Here is a 19,816-nt window from a genome sequence, read left to right on the forward strand (position 1 = left end):
TAACAAGTAGTTATAATTCATATTCCAAAACTACATGATATAATTTTTTAAAATTCTGAGTTCAGTTTATGTAATCTATAACTTTTTTTAAATTTTGAGTTCAGCCTCAATTTTTAGAAGTACCATTCATACAATGTTTTCTGTTTTTCAGATTGCGTAGATGATACCGTGATAGTCCTGGCTGAAGAGCATGGTTGTCTGGATACTATAAAGGTTTGTTATTTTTAATCTGTTATTGAAAATGTGTTTAATTTTCATTCTTGGGACCGAATTGCATGCTATTTTAAAGCTGGACTTATTTCTGTTTAGATATGGAAGTTTAAAATTATGACTTTTTTCCATTGGGGCCACCCCCGGCAAGCTTGGGAGGCAGCAGTGCTCAGCCTGGCAGTGCTGTTGGTTTGAGGCTCAGGGGACTGTATGGTGCTGGGGCTTATGCAGGCTAGGCACAGACTCAACCACTGATGCCGTCTCCCTGGCCCCCAGATAAAACTTTAAAAACAAGTCAAAATGTCAGTCAGAGGGCTTAGGACGTCTGTATGGCGTGCAGCTGACAGGACATAGTTCTGTCCCTGGCACCAGCTGATTCCCTGAGCAGTGCTACATGTGGTCCTGGGTGACTCTGAGCTCCCCAGGTTGACTGGGCATGTCCTATCCGGGCAGGTGCTACCCACAGCACCCCCTTAATCCCTGGCCCTTCCATGGAACCGCCCCGGTTAGTCTCCCTCGGAGACCTGCACGTCCTGAGCACTCCCCAACTGAGGTAACCCCTGACTCCAGCATAGACCAAGGTAGACTACCCCGGGAGAGCTCACATCTGGGCAAAGAAAGGTCTTCTGCAAGTGAAAGTTCCCCCCTTCCTTTGTTATGGGTCATGCACACTTGGTTGGGGTGCTTGCCAGGGCCACACCTCTGGTCCCCTGGCGGCAGGGCTCGCTGGCACGTTTGTTCACTGGGGTTGGACCATGGTGCTCTTGTCCATGGACTGTGGGGGCTGGTCTCACAGCTCTAGCCTAGAGAGACGCCAAGATGGTGCCCAGACAGGAAGCATGTGGCATCTGTCGTGCTGAGGCAGGTGTGTCTGCCTCGAATTGGACCCAAGCCCTCAACTGGATCCTTTAAAAAAGTTTTTTTCTTTATTTACCAGGAACTTCCCGAAAATATGATCAGTCTTTTGAAGAAGTGCCTCACCTTCCACCCTTCCAAGAGGTTGGTATTCTGAGTTTGGGATTTTACTAAGATCTTTAATATAGAAGTAGTTGAGTTGTTTATTATTATGATTATTATTATTATTATTAGCCTAAATAACAGTAGATTAAATAAGAATATTTCCTTATTTAGTAATAATGTCTCATAACTGCCAGTTATGACTTTCATATACATTAATCAGAGAAGGAAAGATTAAGCCCTGTCAAAAGTTGGTATATACTAGGAGAATTTACTAATTCATTTTCTAGCCTCTAATTGGACATTAAGCAAAATGATAGAATGTAGATATTCCAACACACAAATGATATAATTTTAGTGAGAACAGAATTTTATTGGAACATGTATTGTAGCAACAAAATTGAATAAATGGTGGGCTACGCTAACAATTTCTGATAGTACCGAAGCATATCTTAGACACTGTATTATTTCATTTTATTTGTGGATGTTACTGTGAGCCATGCAATATCCTAAACTCCCAAAGTATATAGTACTTGAAAACCATTTGAGTTTGTCTTTGAAAAAACATATGTGCTTCAGACTTGTTAGGAGTAGAAGAGTAGTAGTATTTAAAGCAGTTTTGATTGAATATGCCACTTTAAACAGAAATTAGCAAGAAAACCCAGAGGCATTATTAAATTATAATTTATTAAGATACTAAAGGAGGCACATGATAATAAAATTAAGAGTAAAAAAAGTGACAGTCATAATTCTTGATTGATTACAAGGTGCAAAAAAGCACAAGAAAGGTAAAAAGCATTCAGCAGCTACTTATAGTGACTTGATTGTCATATTCAGATTAGCACCTAGACTCTGCCAAAGGGAACTTGATTATTTTTCATGTGGAGTGATTTAAAGCCTTTATCAATCCCCTTGAATGTGAGTCACTTTACAAGGAAATTTTTATGGCTTTTATTGATGCTCTGTATCTTAATCCTATCTTTCTAGGCCAACTCCAGATGAATTAATGCAGGACAAGGTGTTCAATGAGATATCGTCTCTGTACACCCCCTTCACCAAGCCGGCTGGTCTGTTTTCTTCTTCTCTCAGATGTGCTGATTTAACTCTGCCCGAGGATATCAGTCAGCTCTGTGAAGGTGACATGGGTCACATATGCATGTGTGTTGCATACGCCTTGTTCTGCACTGTACAAGCACTGTAGCACTGTCCTCCTGTTGTTCGTCGATTTGCTCGGGCGGGCACCAGTAATGTCTCACAACAAATTGTGAGACTTGTTGTTACTGTTTTTGGCATATTGAATACGTCACGGGGAGCTTGCCAGGTTTTGCCGTGCGGGCGGCATACTCTTGGTAGCATGCCGGGCTCTCTGAGAGAGGCAGAGGAATCGAATCCAGGTTGACTGCATGCAAGGCAAACGCCCTACCTGCTGTGTCCTAATTCTGCTGATTGTGAACTTACCAATAGTCTACATAGAGAAATATTAATTACACTTTTGAAAATTAAGAGTTAATGATTTAATTATTGCTTGATAAATTGTTTTATTAAGATATAATAACAGTGATACTCTGGAAATTAAGAGATAATCTTGGACAGTTTCAGATATAACAAACTTCACATTTTTTTTGCTTTTTGGGTCACACCCGGCGATGCTCAGCATTTACTCCTGGCTCTGCACTCAGGAATTAGTCCTGGCAGTCCTCGGAGGACCATATGGGATGCTGAGAATCGAACCTGGGTCAGCCCCATGCAAGGCAAACACCCTACCCGCTGTGTTATCGCTTTGGTCTCCAAACTTCACATTTTGATTCTTTAAATTTCAGTTTCTTAGGAGTAAGAATGTTAAGAGTCAAGAGTACATAACCATTTCTTTTTCATTCAAGCCAAAGTCCTGTATTCATTGATCTCAGATCTTAAACTTGAATTTTCATTAAGGTCTTAAACTCAGGTCTTCTAATTCCCAGGGAATTTGTTTATCATATCAGCATTTGTATATCAAATCCGTAGCACTTATTATAAATGATTTCTAAAGCCCCTGTTATTTTATATGGAATCTGCACCATTATCCATTCTGCATGTCTCAGAGACTGGCTTTTCTTGTGACACAAGTTAAGTGACGCTAACACTGGAAAGCTGCCTCAAGTGACCCTTGACATCCGCTAAACAGTTCCGCACTTGTTAGGTGTCAAGTTGCTGCTTTGTTCTACACACTGTATCATCAGTGACATACCTGTCCTGTCTAGAGGCGGACAGACAAATGGATTCACACACTCACTCCACACGGTTACCAGGTGGATGTGATGGTGTCCACAGCAGGCCTGACTCACAGCATGCCCTGGGACAGACATTCCAGACCTCCAGGCCTGGAGATGCACCTGTAGTGCAAGCTGCCAACCCACACGCCTTCCCTTGTCCTTAGTCCTTTCCCAGAGTTTTGTATTCCTAACTCGTGCTTGTAGGATAGAGCCACAAAGGTGAGATGTATGAGACACTTAGAGATGGGCGTGTTTCCTGAGGCACTCTGCATCCACTGTGTGGATACGCTTTCCCCGCTCTGTGAACGTCCCGGAGGGAGCTTTAGTGTCTTCTTCAGTTCTTACTTTTCTGACAGCGATTGCCTGCTCACTTCTAGCGAAGAGCAGAGTACCTGCCCTGATGCCTTTCCATTTCCTATTATAGATATGAGCAGTGACTACCTGGCAGAAAGATCCATTGCAGAAGTGTATTACCTTTGGTGTTTGGCTGGAGGTGACTTGGAGAAAGAACTTGTCAACAAGGAAATCATTCGATCCAAACCTCCCATCTGCACACTCCCCAAGTAAGGAAAGAAAATCATTCTTGGGAATAAAATGTAGTAAAAACGTTTTGGGGGGCAGGGAGTGAAGTGTGGGAGCATGTTTGCTGGGCCATGTTCCAACCAAGGGCCTGGGGCAGCCCCTGGCAGTCAAGACCTGTTCTCCTGCCTGGAGTTTCCGTCGATATTTTTATTATTTCAGAATAAATATTTTATAAGTAATTTGCCTTTAGATACATTTGAAATTTGTAACAAAACGTCTTACAATATTCAGTAAATGAAGCACGTACAGTTAGAAGGAGTAATACTTGAGAGCTGATGAGTTTGGCCAGTGTGTCTATTGAGAGGAACTACTTTCTAGTTTTGGTTATATTTGTAAATGTCAACATCCTCTGTGGTCTTATTGCTTATCCCTAAGATCAATACATTCTAAGTATGATTAAGATAGATTTGTATGACTGCATAAAATCTTGGACATCTCCCTATTAACTAGATTAGATGTTAACTAAGTAGCTGTCCCTAAAAGCCATTGATGTTATTATTGTCCCATGGATGCTCATATTAATTACTAAAGACTGGCCCCCAAAAATCTTCCAATATTTACCAACGCTCCAGGTATGTTATTTCATACGTTTACAATTATGTTTGATTATTATAGATGACAGTAGAACTAATCAGTTGATTTTTTTCATAACAAAACAATTAGTTCAGGTTAATTACCCATATTAGTTATTACCATTAGTTTTTTAATTATGATTGTAATCTATTAGCTTTTTTTTCCTTTTTAAAATGACTTTAAAATACTAACTTCAGAGGCTTTAGCAATAGTATAAGCTGGTAGGGCATTTGCCAACCAGGTTTGATCCCAGCATCCCCATATGGTCCCCAAGCACTGTCAGGAGTAATTCCTGAGTACAAAGTCAGGAATAAGATCAGATCACTATTCGTGTGGTCCCAAAACAACAAACAAATAAAATACTGACTTCAGTTACATCACTCACACATTGAATTAAGTAGGAAAACAGGAAATAAGATGATGAAAATTCCAAGAATAAATTATGTGAAGGACACTTCAATTCTCAGAAAAAGGTGTTTGAAATGTCAAACCAGTTTTTTGCACTTATTATTTAATGTTTTTTGTTTTGGTTTGGTTTGGGCCACACCCAGTGACGCTGGAGGGGAGGGGGGCGATGCTCAGGCCTGGTGGGTGCTGGTGACAAACCCAGGGCCTCATGTAGTCATGCGCTCCAACTCTGGGCCCCAGCTCTTGCCCCAGTATACTTTTCTAAGGAGTTACTCATCATTAAAGTTATTTTTTCACTTTACTATTTTTCACTCAAGAGTGCATGTACACAGAGTCGGGAGATGATTTTTAGCATGAACAGCTATAACCTACGTCCTTGTATTCCTCATCTTCTTCATCTTGAGGAATGAAGTTCATTTGCATATAAACTTTTAAATGAGAATTGTTTGGAGAAATTTTACAGCAGTTGTTCTTTAATCAGTCTATTTATAGTCTCTTCAGTGGTGGGATCAGTGAGTAGGAATAGATTTTATTTTCTGAGAGACACAGCAAATCAGATTTTATGAAGATATATATTTATTGTTGTTGTTGCTGTTGTTAATATTATTATTATTATTATTTACTTCATTCCAGTTTTCTCTTTGAAGATGGAGAAAGCTTTGGGCAAGGCCGGGATCGGAGCTCTCTCTTAGATGATACGACGGTGACTCTGTCACTATGCCAACTAAGGAATGTAAGATGCTATTTTGATTTGAAGACTTTGAATAATATATTTCAGAAATAAAATATGCCATGAATAAGTGGTGTGAATATCTTCTAATCTGTAACTTTGTCTTTACTGTTTTACAAAATACTTTTAGTGGTGTCTGTTATTAATCTTATCACGATTTTCCCTGAATTTGATATTCTGCTTATGTAAAATTATTTAAAGTTTTAAAGTGTTATAAATTGATTTATAATGTTTTTCTGTATTTTCTCTAAAGATATTTATAGATTTTCCCTCACATTTAGTTCATTAATTCACTTTTTTAGAAGATGGTTAGATAACTGGTATTATATTGCCTCATGAGGTGAATCCCTTTCTCAATTAACAATACGAGCTTTGGTTTTTAATATTTAATACCACCTCTTTCATATCTTCATGGATATTTTTGGGAGTTTTTCATTACAAACTTTGATCAATTTGTCTACACTTTAGCCAATAATAGCGCATTACTTTTGCACATAATTTCATATTAGATCTTGTACCTACCATGGGAAGATTGTCAGTTTGTTATCAATGTGCGTTCATTGGCCTTTAACATTTTGTTTTAATTGCACCTTCTATGATTCCATTTTCTACCCCTTACACTTCTTCCCAAATTCTATTCTAGCAGTTGCCTTGTAGCAAATTCCAAATTTAGAAAACCAAAAAAATATGTTAATAAAATTTAGGAAAATGTTAATATCTATATAGAATTTTATTATGTAAAAAAAACCCTAGAAGTGTGCCGAGTATGTCAAATAACAGAGGAAATCTAGGCATAACTCCAGTGTTGGAGAGATTCTCAGTGTCAGCAAAAGATGCTTCTGAATCACTTAAAGCTGGACCCACTAGAGGTCAGTGCTGGCTCGGCAGAATTCAACTGTCTGTGCCTGTCCCCACGGAGCGGGCGTCTGCCTGGACTCACAGCAAAAAAGTGAGAAATTCTTTTGGATCTTTTTACTAGCACCTTCGGTCTTAGTTTATGTAAATATCAAAGTGAAAATAAACCTGACTTGGGCTTTCAAGAGTATGTGTTTTCAGAGTACCTGTTGAAATAACCTTCAAAAAGATTCAGAGTTTGATTCATTCAGACCAAAAGAATTGGACCCATTCATTACATTCTAGGCCAATTTCAGGAATTCTGGTATGTGTTTAGAGGAATATGGTCAGAAATGCCCTGTTTCTTCACAGCTAGGCCTGCTCCTGAGAGGCGAGCTGGTTTTTGCACGGTCTGGGTCAGAATGAATTTTCAGGTTCTGATTTATTCTGTTTGATAATTTCATTGCTTCACATGATTGCTCCTAGTAACTGCAGGCAAATGTCCCTATCTCTGATCCTCATCCAGAATTATTTCCCTTCAATTCACAGCGACTGAAAGATGTGGGCGGAGAAGCGTTTTATCCACTGCTTGAAGATGAGTGAGTCCTTTTCCTGTACTCTTTATTTGTATCTGTTTGCTAGACAACTTACACATTTCCTTTTTCAGTGTCCCTATTTTCAATCTCTTCTGCCTCTGTTTCCCTTTTGCAGCCAGTCTAACCTGCCTCATTCCAACAGCAGCAACGAGCTGTCGGCGGCCGCTACGCTGCCCTTGATCATCCGAGAGCGGGACACGGAGTACCAGCTCAACAGGATTGTCCTCTTCGACCGGTTGCTCAAGGTGTGCCCTGCAGGCCCCTGTGCCACCCGCCCTGGGCATTCCCTGCAGGACCGTAGGGCACCTGAAGCCTGGAGGACACAGATTCCATGGCCTGTCTTTTCTTCTTTTTGCAGTGCCTGAGACTGAACCCAGGGCCTCTCCTGTGCAGGGCGGGCTCCACACCCAAGCAACATCTGGGGCCTCTGATTCAGCTTTTCTGATGAACTTTAAAGTGAAAAATGATACAAGTTCATCATAAATAAAAAGTAAAATCAAGGAGTCTATGCAAAGTCACATTGAACGAGAGATTACAGTCCTTGCTATTTGCAAAACACTTAAAACCTCTGGACAAGAAGAAATAAAGAACATAACAGAAGTATAATTAATAAAAGATGACCTATTTAAAATATCTAAATCCATGCTAGGATAAAATTAGTAGAAAAACATTTTTTTTAAATTAAAATAGGATTCCCCACCCCACAGAGTCACAAAGGTAGAAAATATAAGTTGATTAAAACATTCTGCAAAGTGAATTAGAAATTTACCTCTAGAGCCTCAGCAACCTTCGTGCCCCAAAGTACACATTCGTATTACAGGATTGGAGTAGCTGCAATAAAAAATGATATTTATTCAATACTTTCTGTGCTACCAGATAATTTACAAAGTGCTTCACATACATTATTTAACCTGTATGAGCCTGGTAATATTATTCTCCATGTGACTCATTCATAATTCCTGGGGAGGGATGATTGGAAACTGCAGAATCAGCTTCTCTGACTGTATGATACACGTTACACAGGACAGGGGATACGCCACCACTAACATATGTCTTAATTATGCCAGATAAAGCAATTCAAGGAACTTACGAGTGTACTGTGGAGAGGCCCCAGCTCTAGAAAGGACCTAGTAAGAAATGCTAGCTTGAAAGGCAGCACTTGGTAATCTGAGGTATCCCTCTTCACCTGCAGGCTTATCCATATAAAAAAAATCAGATCTGGAAAGAAGCACGAGTCGACGTCCCTCCTCTTCTCAGAGGCCTGACCTGGGCTGCGCTGCTGGGCGTTGAGGTAAGAGGGGCAAGAGAAGGTTGAAAGTTGATCTTTAAGAAAGAAGGAAGAAGCACCAACGTGATTTTCAAATATGTATCTTTTAAACTAGAAGTAAAATATATAAAGAATGATGAGCATCGAGAATATTTGGGAACTTTTGTCAAAACATTGGGAAAATGAGTAAACTAGGGTCCACTGTCTACTGTCCTCCCGTTGTTCATCGATTTTCTCGAGCGGGCCCAGTAACGTCTCCATTGTGAGACTTTGTTGTTACTGTGTTTGGCATATCGAATACGTCACGGGTATCTTGCCAGGCTTTGCCGTGTGGGCGAGATACTCTCGGTAGCTTGCCGGGCTCTCCGAGGGGGCAGAGGAATCAAACTCGTGTTTGAACTCGTCTCGGCCTTGTTGGCTGCATGCAAGGCAAATGCCCTACCCGCTATGCTATTGCTCCAGCCCAGAGTAAACTGTCACTGTCACTGTTCTCCCATTGTTCATCAATTTTTTCGAGTGGGACCAGTAACATCTCCATTGTGAGACTTGTTGTTACTGTGTTTGGCATATCGAATGTGTCACGGGGAGCTTGCCAGGCTTTGCCGCGCGGGTGAGATACTCTCGGTAGCTTGCCGGGCTCTCTGAGAGGGGCGGAGGAATCGAACTCAGGTCAGCCCGGACTGCCGCATGCGAGGCAAATGCCCTGCCCACTGTGCTATCGCTCCAGCCCAGAGTAAACTAGGGTAGGAAAATATAATCAGGGCCTGTTATATTTGGGCCATTTAGTATTTAATAAAGCTTACAGTATTAGGCTGAGTTTTAATTGTTAAATTAGAATATTTTAAGTAAAAATATATGCCAGATCTAAGTTTTTTGTGTTTTTTCATAAAGTTTGTTAAGAATGGGATGGATTGTATATTAAATTTTGAGAACTATTAGGGCCAGAGCAATAGGACAGTTCATGGCAGACCTGGGTTCGATCCCCAACATCCCATATGGTCCCTTGAACATCACCAAGAATGTAGCCAGAATTCAGCCCTGAGCACTGCCAGGTGTGGCCTCCAAACCACATTTATTTATTTTAATAAATAAATAAATAAATAAAATTTGGAAAAATATTTCACTCCAATTTATAAACTGTGTGAAAAAACACATTATAATTTAGCCTCGTTGGGCACATGTGTCCTAAAAACCATACAGCAAGAGAAGTAGCCACTCTGTAATGCTCTGTGGGAGTGAGGAAGAACAGGGAACAGGATTAGTGGGGTCCCTGCACAGCTGTGGAGGTCTTAGGTGGGGAGTTCTCGCCTATGACTGAGGCCAGGGGCCCATCTCCAGCACAGAAGAAATAAGTGCCAGATAAATGGATGTAGCATTTCAGCATCTAAGTTTGAACCCTAAATTCTTGTGTCATTGTTTATAATTTCAGCAAGGTAGGGTAAGAATAATTGTTCTGTGCTTCGTCCTGGAGAGCATGATCAAACTTGGAAGAGGCTTATTTCATTTTTTTTTCCTTTCTGTAAAAGTATAACTGTAAAATGTAAATAAGCCTTTTATTCCCTTAGTGAGATTTCATCACTACATGATACTTCACTCTTTATTTGGTTGGTTTGTTTGTTTGGGGGGCCACACCCAAGTGCTCGGGGCTTACTCCTGGCTCTGCACTCAAGAATAACTCCCGGCAAGGTCAGGGGACCATCTGGGGTTGAACCGGGTTGTCTTCATGCGAGGCAAGCACCCTACCCCCTGGACTGTCTCTCAGCCCCCTCCACTCTCATTCTAAACTTGTGCTGCTTGATGCTGAACTACCACCTTGAAGCAGTTGTATTTCATTTCTGAGTTTACTACTCACTCAACAGGGGAGTTTCTCGTAAGGTTCATCTCCTCCCCACCTCCAGTTTAAAACAGCTTCTTCGGGGCTGGAGCGATAGCACAGTTGGTAGGGCATTTGCCTTGCACGCGGCCGACCTGGGTTCGATTCCCAGCATCCCATATGGTCCCCTGAGCACCGCCCGGAGTGGTTCCTGAGTGCATGAGCCAGGAGTAACCCCTGCGCATTGCCGGGTATGACCCAAAAAGCAAAAAAAGAAAAAAAATAAAAATAAAATAGCTTCTTCATGCAATCCCCTGTGTGAGGTATCAGGGACTGAGAACGGCTGTGTGGTGTCAGGGTGGCTCAGTGTCCCCTCTGGTTCCTGGAGCGTCGCTCCCAAGTCGGCCTTAGGGGAATAGCTGCTGAGGGCAGGCACCCATCACAGGCTGTCAGGCACGCGGGGGACTGTCCAGGAGGCATGCTTTGGGTTTGAACTTGCCTCTCAGAATTTGGTGAGCGTTGCAACATAGATCTTTCTAAGTAGATTTTGCTATAATTAGTGATTGGCCAAGGACATAATTATTTCCTCTCTTTTTTTTTTTTTGCAGGGGGATATTCATGCCAAGTACGATGCCATTGATAAAGATACTCCAATACCTACAGACAGACAAGTATGATTTGGATTTAAGATAACATAATCCCTGCTGGGTCAGGCAGTTCTGCCAACTCTGTACAGTTAGGAAAGCTGGGAGGCATCCTCCCTGATTGATGATGAAGGCCCAGCCAGCCTCCATGTGCATGGGGGGTAGCCTGAGCCCAGCTCAGAGACAGAGCAGGTGGAGGCCAGCTGCTTCCCTGAATAACTCTGCTTATTATCTGTACAGTTTTTCCCTTCAGTGAGACCAGTATGTGAAGGATGGGATTTTTAAAAGTTACGTTGCTCTTTTCAAAAGAGATGACCTGTTTTCCTTTCTCAAGTATACCAGCAATTTTTTGGTATGAAAAAGAGGATTAATGTAAAGTTCAGACACTTGGGAGACCAGGACCAGGCGGTCTGAGGTCAGGCACTTTCTCTCCTTCTCCTGATGGTGGGTGCTCTGGAGGTTCTCCTGCAGATCCTTCTAGCCCTTCGTTCCTTTCCTTCTCCTGAGGGTGGGTGCCCTGGAGGTTCCCTGCGGACACTTCTAGCCCCTCCTTCTGATGGTGGGTGCCCTGGAGATCCCCCTTCGGACATTTCTCACTTACTAGCCTGCTGCTGTTGTGCAGATTGAAGTGGACATTCCTCGGTGCCATCAGTACGATGAGCTGCTGTCGTCTCCCGAAGGTCATGCCAAGTTCCGGCGTGTCTTAAAAGCCTGGGTCGTGTCCCACCCCGACCTGGTGTACTGGCAAGGTAATATTTGCGCCAACCCCCCCCCCCCACTTTCCCAGCCCATTAAGGCCTTTTGTGAAGTAGTAGGAGCACTTTTTGCATGACTAACATTTAAAAAAAAATTAAAATATCAAAACATCATTGACTTTGAGGGGAAAAAAATATCGGCTTTGAAAAAAATACTGATTGGTTTGGGGGTTTTTTTGAAAAGCTCATAGGAAATTTTCCAAACTTTTTTAAAAATATTTAAGGAAATCATATGAATGCATGCTGTTTGATGGAACAACTTTTCCCTAGGTTGCTTAGGAAGGCAGGAAGAATGTTTTGTACTGTGGCATTCCTTGTGGAGACTTTTTTTTTCAGAGATTACACAGAGAATCAGCATTGTCCCAGTTGTGACTCGGGCTCACTATGACTTGGGAGCTCCCGGGAGTGCGTGGGGACAGGCGGTCACTCCTGGTGACGTTTGGTCTATGGGGCTGCCATGCTGGTCCCACTTCTCAGTGCCAGGGAGACCTTGGCCAGCCAGCAGGCCTCAGGAGAAGCTTAATGTCGGGAGACAGACAACTCAGGCCTCTCATGACTGAGAGCTGGATATTGGCCTAAAGAGATTCTGCTCATCTTATGTATTTTCCATCTATGTCAGTTTTAATGTCCTTTGTTCTCGAGAAAAGAAATAGTTTTTCTCATTATTATTTTTGCATTAATTGATAAATATTCATGAAAGCATTTTATACCTAGTCCTATTTTTGAATTTGTTATGAGCAGTAATTTTTACATTTTATCTCAGGCCAAACTTAAAATGAAGTTCTTATTTTTTTCCTAGCTGGGTTCAAATTAGACTTCTCTATCACAATTTTACATTAATTTGTGTATAATCTTTTAGCATGACAATGTATGAACAGTATTATTGCCAAGAATAAGAATATATGGTGTACTTGTATTTTGCATCACAACTTTGTGTGTGTGTGTGTGTGTGTGTGTGGAGGGGGCGGGACAACACCAATTGGTATTTCAAGAGCTACTTCAAGAACTATTCTGGCTCAGTACATAGGGGTCACTCCTGAGAGTACCCAGGGACCCCAACAGTGCTAGAGATCAAACCTGGGGCTTCACACTTCTTCAAAATTTTTAATCATCCCAGAGAAACATTTATGGCAAATCTAGATGAGAAACATAGCTGAAACTGTTAAATGATGCTCAGGGCACACGTGCAGGGTCAGATACCAAACAGTGCCCAGACCTTCTGTCCTTCATATACCTCCTACATATTTCTGTCTTTTCTCATAATAACATCGATGGCGATGGTGGCTGATTCCCCTGCTGTTCACTCCTCTTGGTGACCCATGAGGTGCTGATAGGGTTCAAGGCAAGGTAGGGGGAGGGGCATTGTGGAATGCTTAGAGAGACAGAGACAGAGCACTCATGGACTCCCCCGAATCTCTCCCCTCAGGCCTGGACTCCCTCTGTGCCCCGTTTCTCTACTTAAATTTCAATAATGAAGGTAAGCCTGCTGTCATGCAATTAATCCTTGTGATTTTCTGAATCATTTTTACTCAATCATGAAAGGTTTTTGTGGTGGTGGTGGTGATGGTTGTAAGGTGTTTAATTTTCTATTATGCAGTATGTTAGAATAATCTGAGGCGAAGTGAAGGCTAAATTTATTTAATAGAGAATGTCATTGTGACCAGGCAGTAGCAAATAGAAATTTAGGGACTATTTGATTGTTCTAAATGTAGTCATTTACTTTGATTTTGTGAGCCTCTTTTATTAGATCCTTATTAAATCAGCTACATTTTATTTTATATTTTACTTGTATGACAGAGTGACAAAGTTATTCCTGATTGAGTTTCAGGCACAGAGTGCTGCCATTACAATAACTATTACTATTTTTACCAACACTGCTCCCTTCACCAGCCCATTTCCCTCCACTAGTTTCCCACTGTCCCGAGTTTCCCTCCTGCCTTCCTCATCAGCTACGTCATAATGAGTCTTGGGAGGAAATGCTCACTTTTTTTGACTTTTGTTTTAAACTATGTATACTTCCATTTATTTCACAAAGCAGTATTGGTTTTGTGTCTCCAAAGTCTTATCATTCCAACCACTCTCTCAAGACTAATTCTCCCTCCTGAAGCCATTGAACATTTTGTATTTTTAGAAATTTATCTTGTATTGTAGCTCTCGGTACAGCTAGGAGACCTGAACCCATGGAGACCATCACAGAATCTCGGGCTGATGGCTCAGATCCGCATGCCGGAATGAGCTAGGACAGAGCTAACACACGGGCACAGACTGATGTCGTACAACAGAGTTTATCGAGAAAGAGTGGTTAGATGGAGGCTGAGGGAGAATGCAGACGCACTAACGAGCAGGCAGCCAGGGGAGGCCGAGCATTGTCATGCTAGGAGGGAGCAACTGGAGCACTGTCCTCAAGGCTCGGGGCAGAGGCGAGGTTGAAGTGTGGTGACACCAGAGACATCTGTTTCCCAGTCTCAAGCCATTGGCCGCTGGCAAGTCAAGGCCAATTAATCTGTGTTATTCTTAGAAATGTCAGGTTCCCCTGGCCACACCCCCCTTCCCAGGGAAGTCAGGACCCAGGACACTCCCTACAGACCCAGCGGCCTCTAGTTGTCAAGGGGCCATGCCAGGGAGACCTCCAACATTGTATATTTTATTTTTTGTTTAAAATGTATTGATTTATGTGGAAGGCAGCTATGCTCACTACTATGCCATCAACATTAAATGTATTGATTTATTTGGGATGGGGGATCACCCCCGATGTGCCCAGAATCTACTCCTGGCTCAGGGGTCACTCTTGGTGGCACTCAGGCTTGAACTGTGCCACACACAAGGCAAATTCCATACCTTGACCCTAACCTTTTCAATTTTTTGTATTTTACTTTTATATAGCAACATAGGAATCTTTTTCTTTTAATCAGTAGTAGCATTTTTAAGGGTAGTTTTGTTTTCCATCTGTAATAATCTGTTATTGAATATTATTCAGTAAATAATTGTTTAACTTAATTGAGCCAAAACTCTAATCACATCATCTGTAGAGTGTTCCTATTTGTAGCACAAATATCTGAAGCCTCCATATCTAGGAATTTCAGCATCTCCAGAAATGCTTTAAAGTTTTAATTCATGTCAAAATTTGTTTAGATATCTGGAATTGAGTAGCGATAGCATGATCCCAGAGAACTATACTTGCGCTGTTTAAATAGTCTTGGTTAAAATTTTTTTAAATAGTGTGCATATGCCGCCCGAGCCCATGTGCTACTTGCGTCCATGTCACCAAGCACATGTGTCACCCGCATCTCCCTTCTTGAGATGTGTACTATCATGCTTTCATGTCTAATGCTGGTATGTGTGTAGGGGCCCCCTCCGTCCTTGGAGGAGCCCAGGCTCTCTCCTGAGCATGATTTCTCTCTCCCCACCCCATCTTTAAAAATGTTCTAAATAAAATCTATTTACTTCAAATATATATATATGTATATATATATATACATATATATATTTAAATAGAAATCCCACCCAGCATGCCTGGCAGGGTCAAGGGTGCTACCCAGGCCTCTCCTGGCAGTGCCTGTCACTGTGCTCTAACTGGTCAGTACTCAGGCTTCATAGTGTCCAGGGCCACCCTCCCTGCACCTGGTCATGCTCAAGGGCCATGTGGTGCTGGGAATTGAACCCAGGGCCCCCCGCCAGAGCTGTCTTCCCAGCAGGAAGAGCCCATCACACGCAGTCTCTGACAGCACCATTCATGCTGTGCTTGTTAGTCCACTATCATATGTACCAACCCAACAATAGGAAGGGCAGAGCCCTGTGTTTGAAAAAACTATTGAAAGAACACACTAAATTCCCTAACCCCCCAAAATTCATTTCTTTGTTGTTGCCAAGGATCTTGATGATTAAGGATCTTGATGTCTAAATAGTGGATTAATAATGATCATGTTTAGAGCTCTAGAGTATGTATAGGGGTAGAGCGATAGCACAGTGGGTAGGGCGTTTGCCTTGCACACGGCCAACCCGGGTTTAATTTTCAGCATCTCATATGGTCCCCCGAGCATTGTCAGGAGTAATTCCTGAGTGCAGAGCCAGGACTAACTCCTGAGCATTGCTGGGTGTGACCCAAAAATTAAAAAAAAAAATACAATATATATAAAGTTCAGGAAATAAAAAAATTTTATCATCACAGAATAACAGCACAGCAGATTAAAAGTGAAGGTCCTTGGATGTTTATCTTTTATGGACCAAAATGTTTTCTGCTTTAAAGGGCAGAGAATCCCAGCCCAGTCTCCAGCTGTTATTAACTATTTCCTCTTTAAATCTGTATCTCTGGAGAGTGTGCGGGTGGCTGGTAATTGCGTATACTGCGAACTCATTTGTTCTATGCTTTTGTCTCATTCTTTCTTAGCCTTGGCTTACGCCTGTATGTCTGCTTTTATCCCCAAATACCTGTATAACTTCTTCTTGAAAGACAACTCTCACGTAATTCAAGGTAAGTGAATATTTTCCCTTGTCTTATTTACAGGGAAAGCACCTGCATCAGAAGGAACCAATACTCAATTTATGATTTTCATCCAATAAAATACGGTGATAATCCCTCACCCAAAACTCTGTGGAGATCAAATTTAATCCTTCTTCCAAGTCCACACAGATTTATGGTGTCAGTGACTAGTGTCTGATCACAGTTCAGAACAAGCATAGGCATGCTGTTCCAAGAAAATAAAAGTCCAGCTCTCTCTTTCATTCTTACGTTTTCAACAAAAAGCTTCACCCATCATGGGTCAGCCCCTTGTGAATTAGTAAAACCTTGGAATAGCATTTTATTGTATAAATAAATAGAATATAGCACCATTTCTTGTTCAACTCATCCCCCATGCTTTAGCACCCCCAAAATATTCCATCTTTCTAAAAAAAAAAATTTTAGAAATGTGTTTCCTCCTTCAGAGCCCAAGACTCAAAAATAGCCCAAATTTATGCTTGTTGCTTTATGAATCTTGGACAATAATCAAAAATTTTACTAGGTATCAGTCTCCATTGTTTAAAATAATCATTGTTTAAAATAATGATTATTATAAGAATTTTAATAATTCTTTGTTTAAAATATTGATTATCATTGTTTAAAATAATGATTATTATAAGAATTAAACCTAAAATATGTAAATACTGACATGTAAAAACATTAAATTCAGTAATACATATTGATATTATTTTGCTGCTATTACAATAATTATTACTATTTTTACCATCATTATTATAATTACGAGTATAATGATTATGTCATTATATGATGTTTACTATCGTAGCTTTTCAATAACATTTTAATGTTTGAAAGGTGGGGGGATCGCTTTATAATTCTTTATTTTAGATAGATATACTATTGGTCACACAGACACCCAACAGCTTTTTTATGATATCTATCCAACATTCTTTTTATTTGCAGTTTTTATCTGTACAGTTTATCTCTTAGAAATTATACAAATTTTAAACAACTTAAAGTGGCACTGTGTGTTCATCACATTTGATCAGATTATCCCCCCGTAACATTATCATTGAGTTGCTCAAGAACTCCGAGGTGAGAACTTTAAACAGAGTTGGCTGATTATCTCACCGTGCTGAAGGTTGGCCCTCCAGACTACCAAACATTACTCATATTGCTCTTAGATTCATAATCCTAGGGTACTCGTTGGATTAAAGAGATAGAGGGGATTTGAAGTATATATTGATTAGAGATTCAGGCATATTGGAAACTGGCGTATTATTTGCAGAACAGACTCCTTAAGCTATTGAAGAGGGAAGAAGGCAGCTTCTGGCCAGGGGAGAGGGAGGCAGCCATCTTGTTAAGCATGGAAGCCCAGACTTCTGGAAACCCAACTGCATTTCGAGCATCTGGCACTTAAGGAAGGGCTGCCCGGAGAGCTGACCTGCAGAGCTCTTCAACCTGCCTTTGAAGTCGTGCCACTGTACGTTGTTCACAAGAACAGCCGTTGGAATGTTGGCATCACATGAAACGTATTCTTGGACTGTTTATAAAGCCGAGGCATATTCACCCGGTTGCCATTGGAAGATGAGGTGGCCACAGTCAGAAAGATAAGAAGGAAATACTCTCTGACTCTGGAAAATAAAAGTGGGTGGAAATGTCTCCAGGTTTCTGTTAGCCACATCTATTTTGCAATCCTTTGTGGGTAGGAGCAGTCTGTTCTCCATACCGCAGTGCCACCCACGGCTCTGAGAACTCAGCTGCTAAATTGTGGTGTGTTGGCAGCATTAAGAAGAACACTCTGTGCCACAGAGTCTGCAGAGAGCAACTGGGACTCTCCCAGATGACTGTGGTTGGACAGTCAAGCTACACACAGACATGCAGCCAGCTTTGAGGAGAGGGAAGGAAGATAGATATCAAGAACCCAAGTTCCACTGTTCAGGTGCCAGTATGATAAAGGTTCACACTCCTCTCACCTCGCAGTAACAGGAGGAGCGTGCACACGCACGTGCGTGCGCGCGCGCGCGTGTGTGTGTGTGTGTGTGTGTGTGTGTGGTGCTGGGGAGGGTGCTGAGAGCCCGATGTTGGGTGCTTCCAACTCAGCACCCGTCTCCGGCAGGGATGATATGGCTAGGGTGTCGGGAGAGTGGGAGAGTGCAGTGAGCATCCAGCCATGCCCGTGCCACGAATGTACTGCGTTTTGTACCTAAGGGGATTTTATTTCTGAGATAGACTTAATTCTACCTTTACTAGAAATACTGTGAAAACCATTTATTATTTTGCATGTAGCTGTGTCTGTGGGAATAGACAGGGATCCAGCCCACGATGTGCTGGTCCTACAGCCAAGCCACCAGGGCCAAGTTGGAGTGCTGGGCCAGGCAGTGACGGATGAGACTCAGGGCCTCATGCGTGCCAGGCTTGGGTTCCATGGAACTAGCCTCCTTGTCTGCTCCAGGCTTTCCTTTGGTTAACCTGAGCTACATACGTGAACAGAAAAGAAAATGATCATAACAGTAACCCTCACTCAGAATTACCTTTTTCCCTCTTTGCCTTTCTTTTGAACAACCTCCCATTTGAACCAAAGATGCTCCTTCTAGTGACTGTAGACAGTCAAATTTCTCAGCTGGCAGGCTTTGTGACGGGAACTGAGCGATTGGGAGTTTATTTGCAGTCAAATAACTTTGACTTGTTTTGAGTGCTTCGAGTGAAAATGTCACCAAATGGTTTAGTTTGAGCATATTTCCATTGACGAGAGATTTACGACTCTGCATATTTATCAATCATTACCATCTCAGGATAAACTGGCAGCCGGATGGAAAATAACAGATACAGAGCCGAGAATGCCACCTAAGATCTGTGAGCTCAGGAAGCCTTTGCTTTAAACTTCATCTCCTCTCTCTCCCAGCTAAGAGGGAGGGGGAAGAAAGGAAAATTAAGGATAATCATACAGAACTCCAAAATCATGTCTCTGTATCTGTTCTATGAAAAGTTTTTTGAAAGCAAACCTGTTTATAAGCAGCTGCACAAGTAATGGTAGTATCATATGAAATCCTTGTACTGATTTTTCAGGGGATAACTTTTATAAGCAGCTATACAAATATTCATGGTCGTGTCATATAAAATTCTTACACTAATTCATTAGGGAGATTATCATTTAAAATACAGAATAAAGAAGCTCTTTAGAAGGAGAGGAATAAGAACTATTAGATCATTAAAAGAGAAGGGGGCTATTTTTGTTCATTTTATATCTCAGTGCAAAGAATGCAAAGATATAAAATTTCAATAAAATACAAAGACCTTATATCAGTATTTTGTGCAACTACTAAACTCCCACTCGACATTTGAGGGGAGGCTTCATAAACACCTTGCTACTTTGTGTGTGTATGTGTGAAAAATAGCATTTACCCTTATACAAGAAACCTGTTAGAAAATACTATTTTGTAGTTATTTTGTAACTATAGTTGTACACAACTGCATTAATATGAATAGTAACTAGAGTGTTCATGAACATTTGGAGTCAGCAGTAATATCCCTGGCAGACTTGATGATATCTGCTCATTCATCCTTTTCCTTTTGTAGCTACCCTTAAATGTCTGACATGGTTTACAAATCAAAGGTCACTGCATTTCTATTTTTCTATGGAACATGTTCTCTGCATCCCAAAGACCTGGGTTTGATCCCCAGCACTGCATGTTCTAAGCATGGCTGGGAGTGACCCCTGAGAGCCACCAGATGTGGC

At 41.4% G+C, this 19,816-nt stretch overlaps 1 protein-coding gene across 1 annotated transcript in view; it reads left to right on the top strand.

Annotated features, from left to right (window-relative positions):
* Positions 1 to 19,816, top strand: part of TBCK (TBC1 domain containing kinase) — a 169,397-nt gene that overhangs the window by 56,750 nt on the left and 92,831 nt on the right. The window contains exons 8-19 of the mRNA XM_056114054.1: positions 152 to 213; positions 1,148 to 1,209; positions 2,155 to 2,303; positions 3,844 to 3,982; positions 5,616 to 5,715; positions 7,096 to 7,145; positions 7,258 to 7,387; positions 8,335 to 8,433; positions 10,831 to 10,893; positions 11,489 to 11,615; positions 13,048 to 13,098; positions 16,009 to 16,092. Of these exons, the coding sequence (XP_055970029.1) occupies positions 152 to 213; positions 1,148 to 1,209; positions 2,155 to 2,303; positions 3,844 to 3,982; positions 5,616 to 5,715; positions 7,096 to 7,145; positions 7,258 to 7,387; positions 8,335 to 8,433; positions 10,831 to 10,893; positions 11,489 to 11,615; positions 13,048 to 13,098; positions 16,009 to 16,092 (1,116 nt within the window). The remainder of the gene's footprint in view (positions 1 to 151; positions 214 to 1,147; positions 1,210 to 2,154; positions 2,304 to 3,843; positions 3,983 to 5,615; positions 5,716 to 7,095; positions 7,146 to 7,257; positions 7,388 to 8,334; positions 8,434 to 10,830; positions 10,894 to 11,488; positions 11,616 to 13,047; positions 13,099 to 16,008; positions 16,093 to 19,816) is intronic.

Source organism: Sorex fumeus, unplaced genomic scaffold (genome assembly GCF_029834395.1).
Source record: "Sorex fumeus unplaced genomic scaffold, SorFum_2.1 ptg000024l, whole genome shotgun sequence".
Taxonomy (NCBI): Eukaryota; Metazoa; Chordata; class Mammalia; order Eulipotyphla; family Soricidae; genus Sorex; species Sorex fumeus.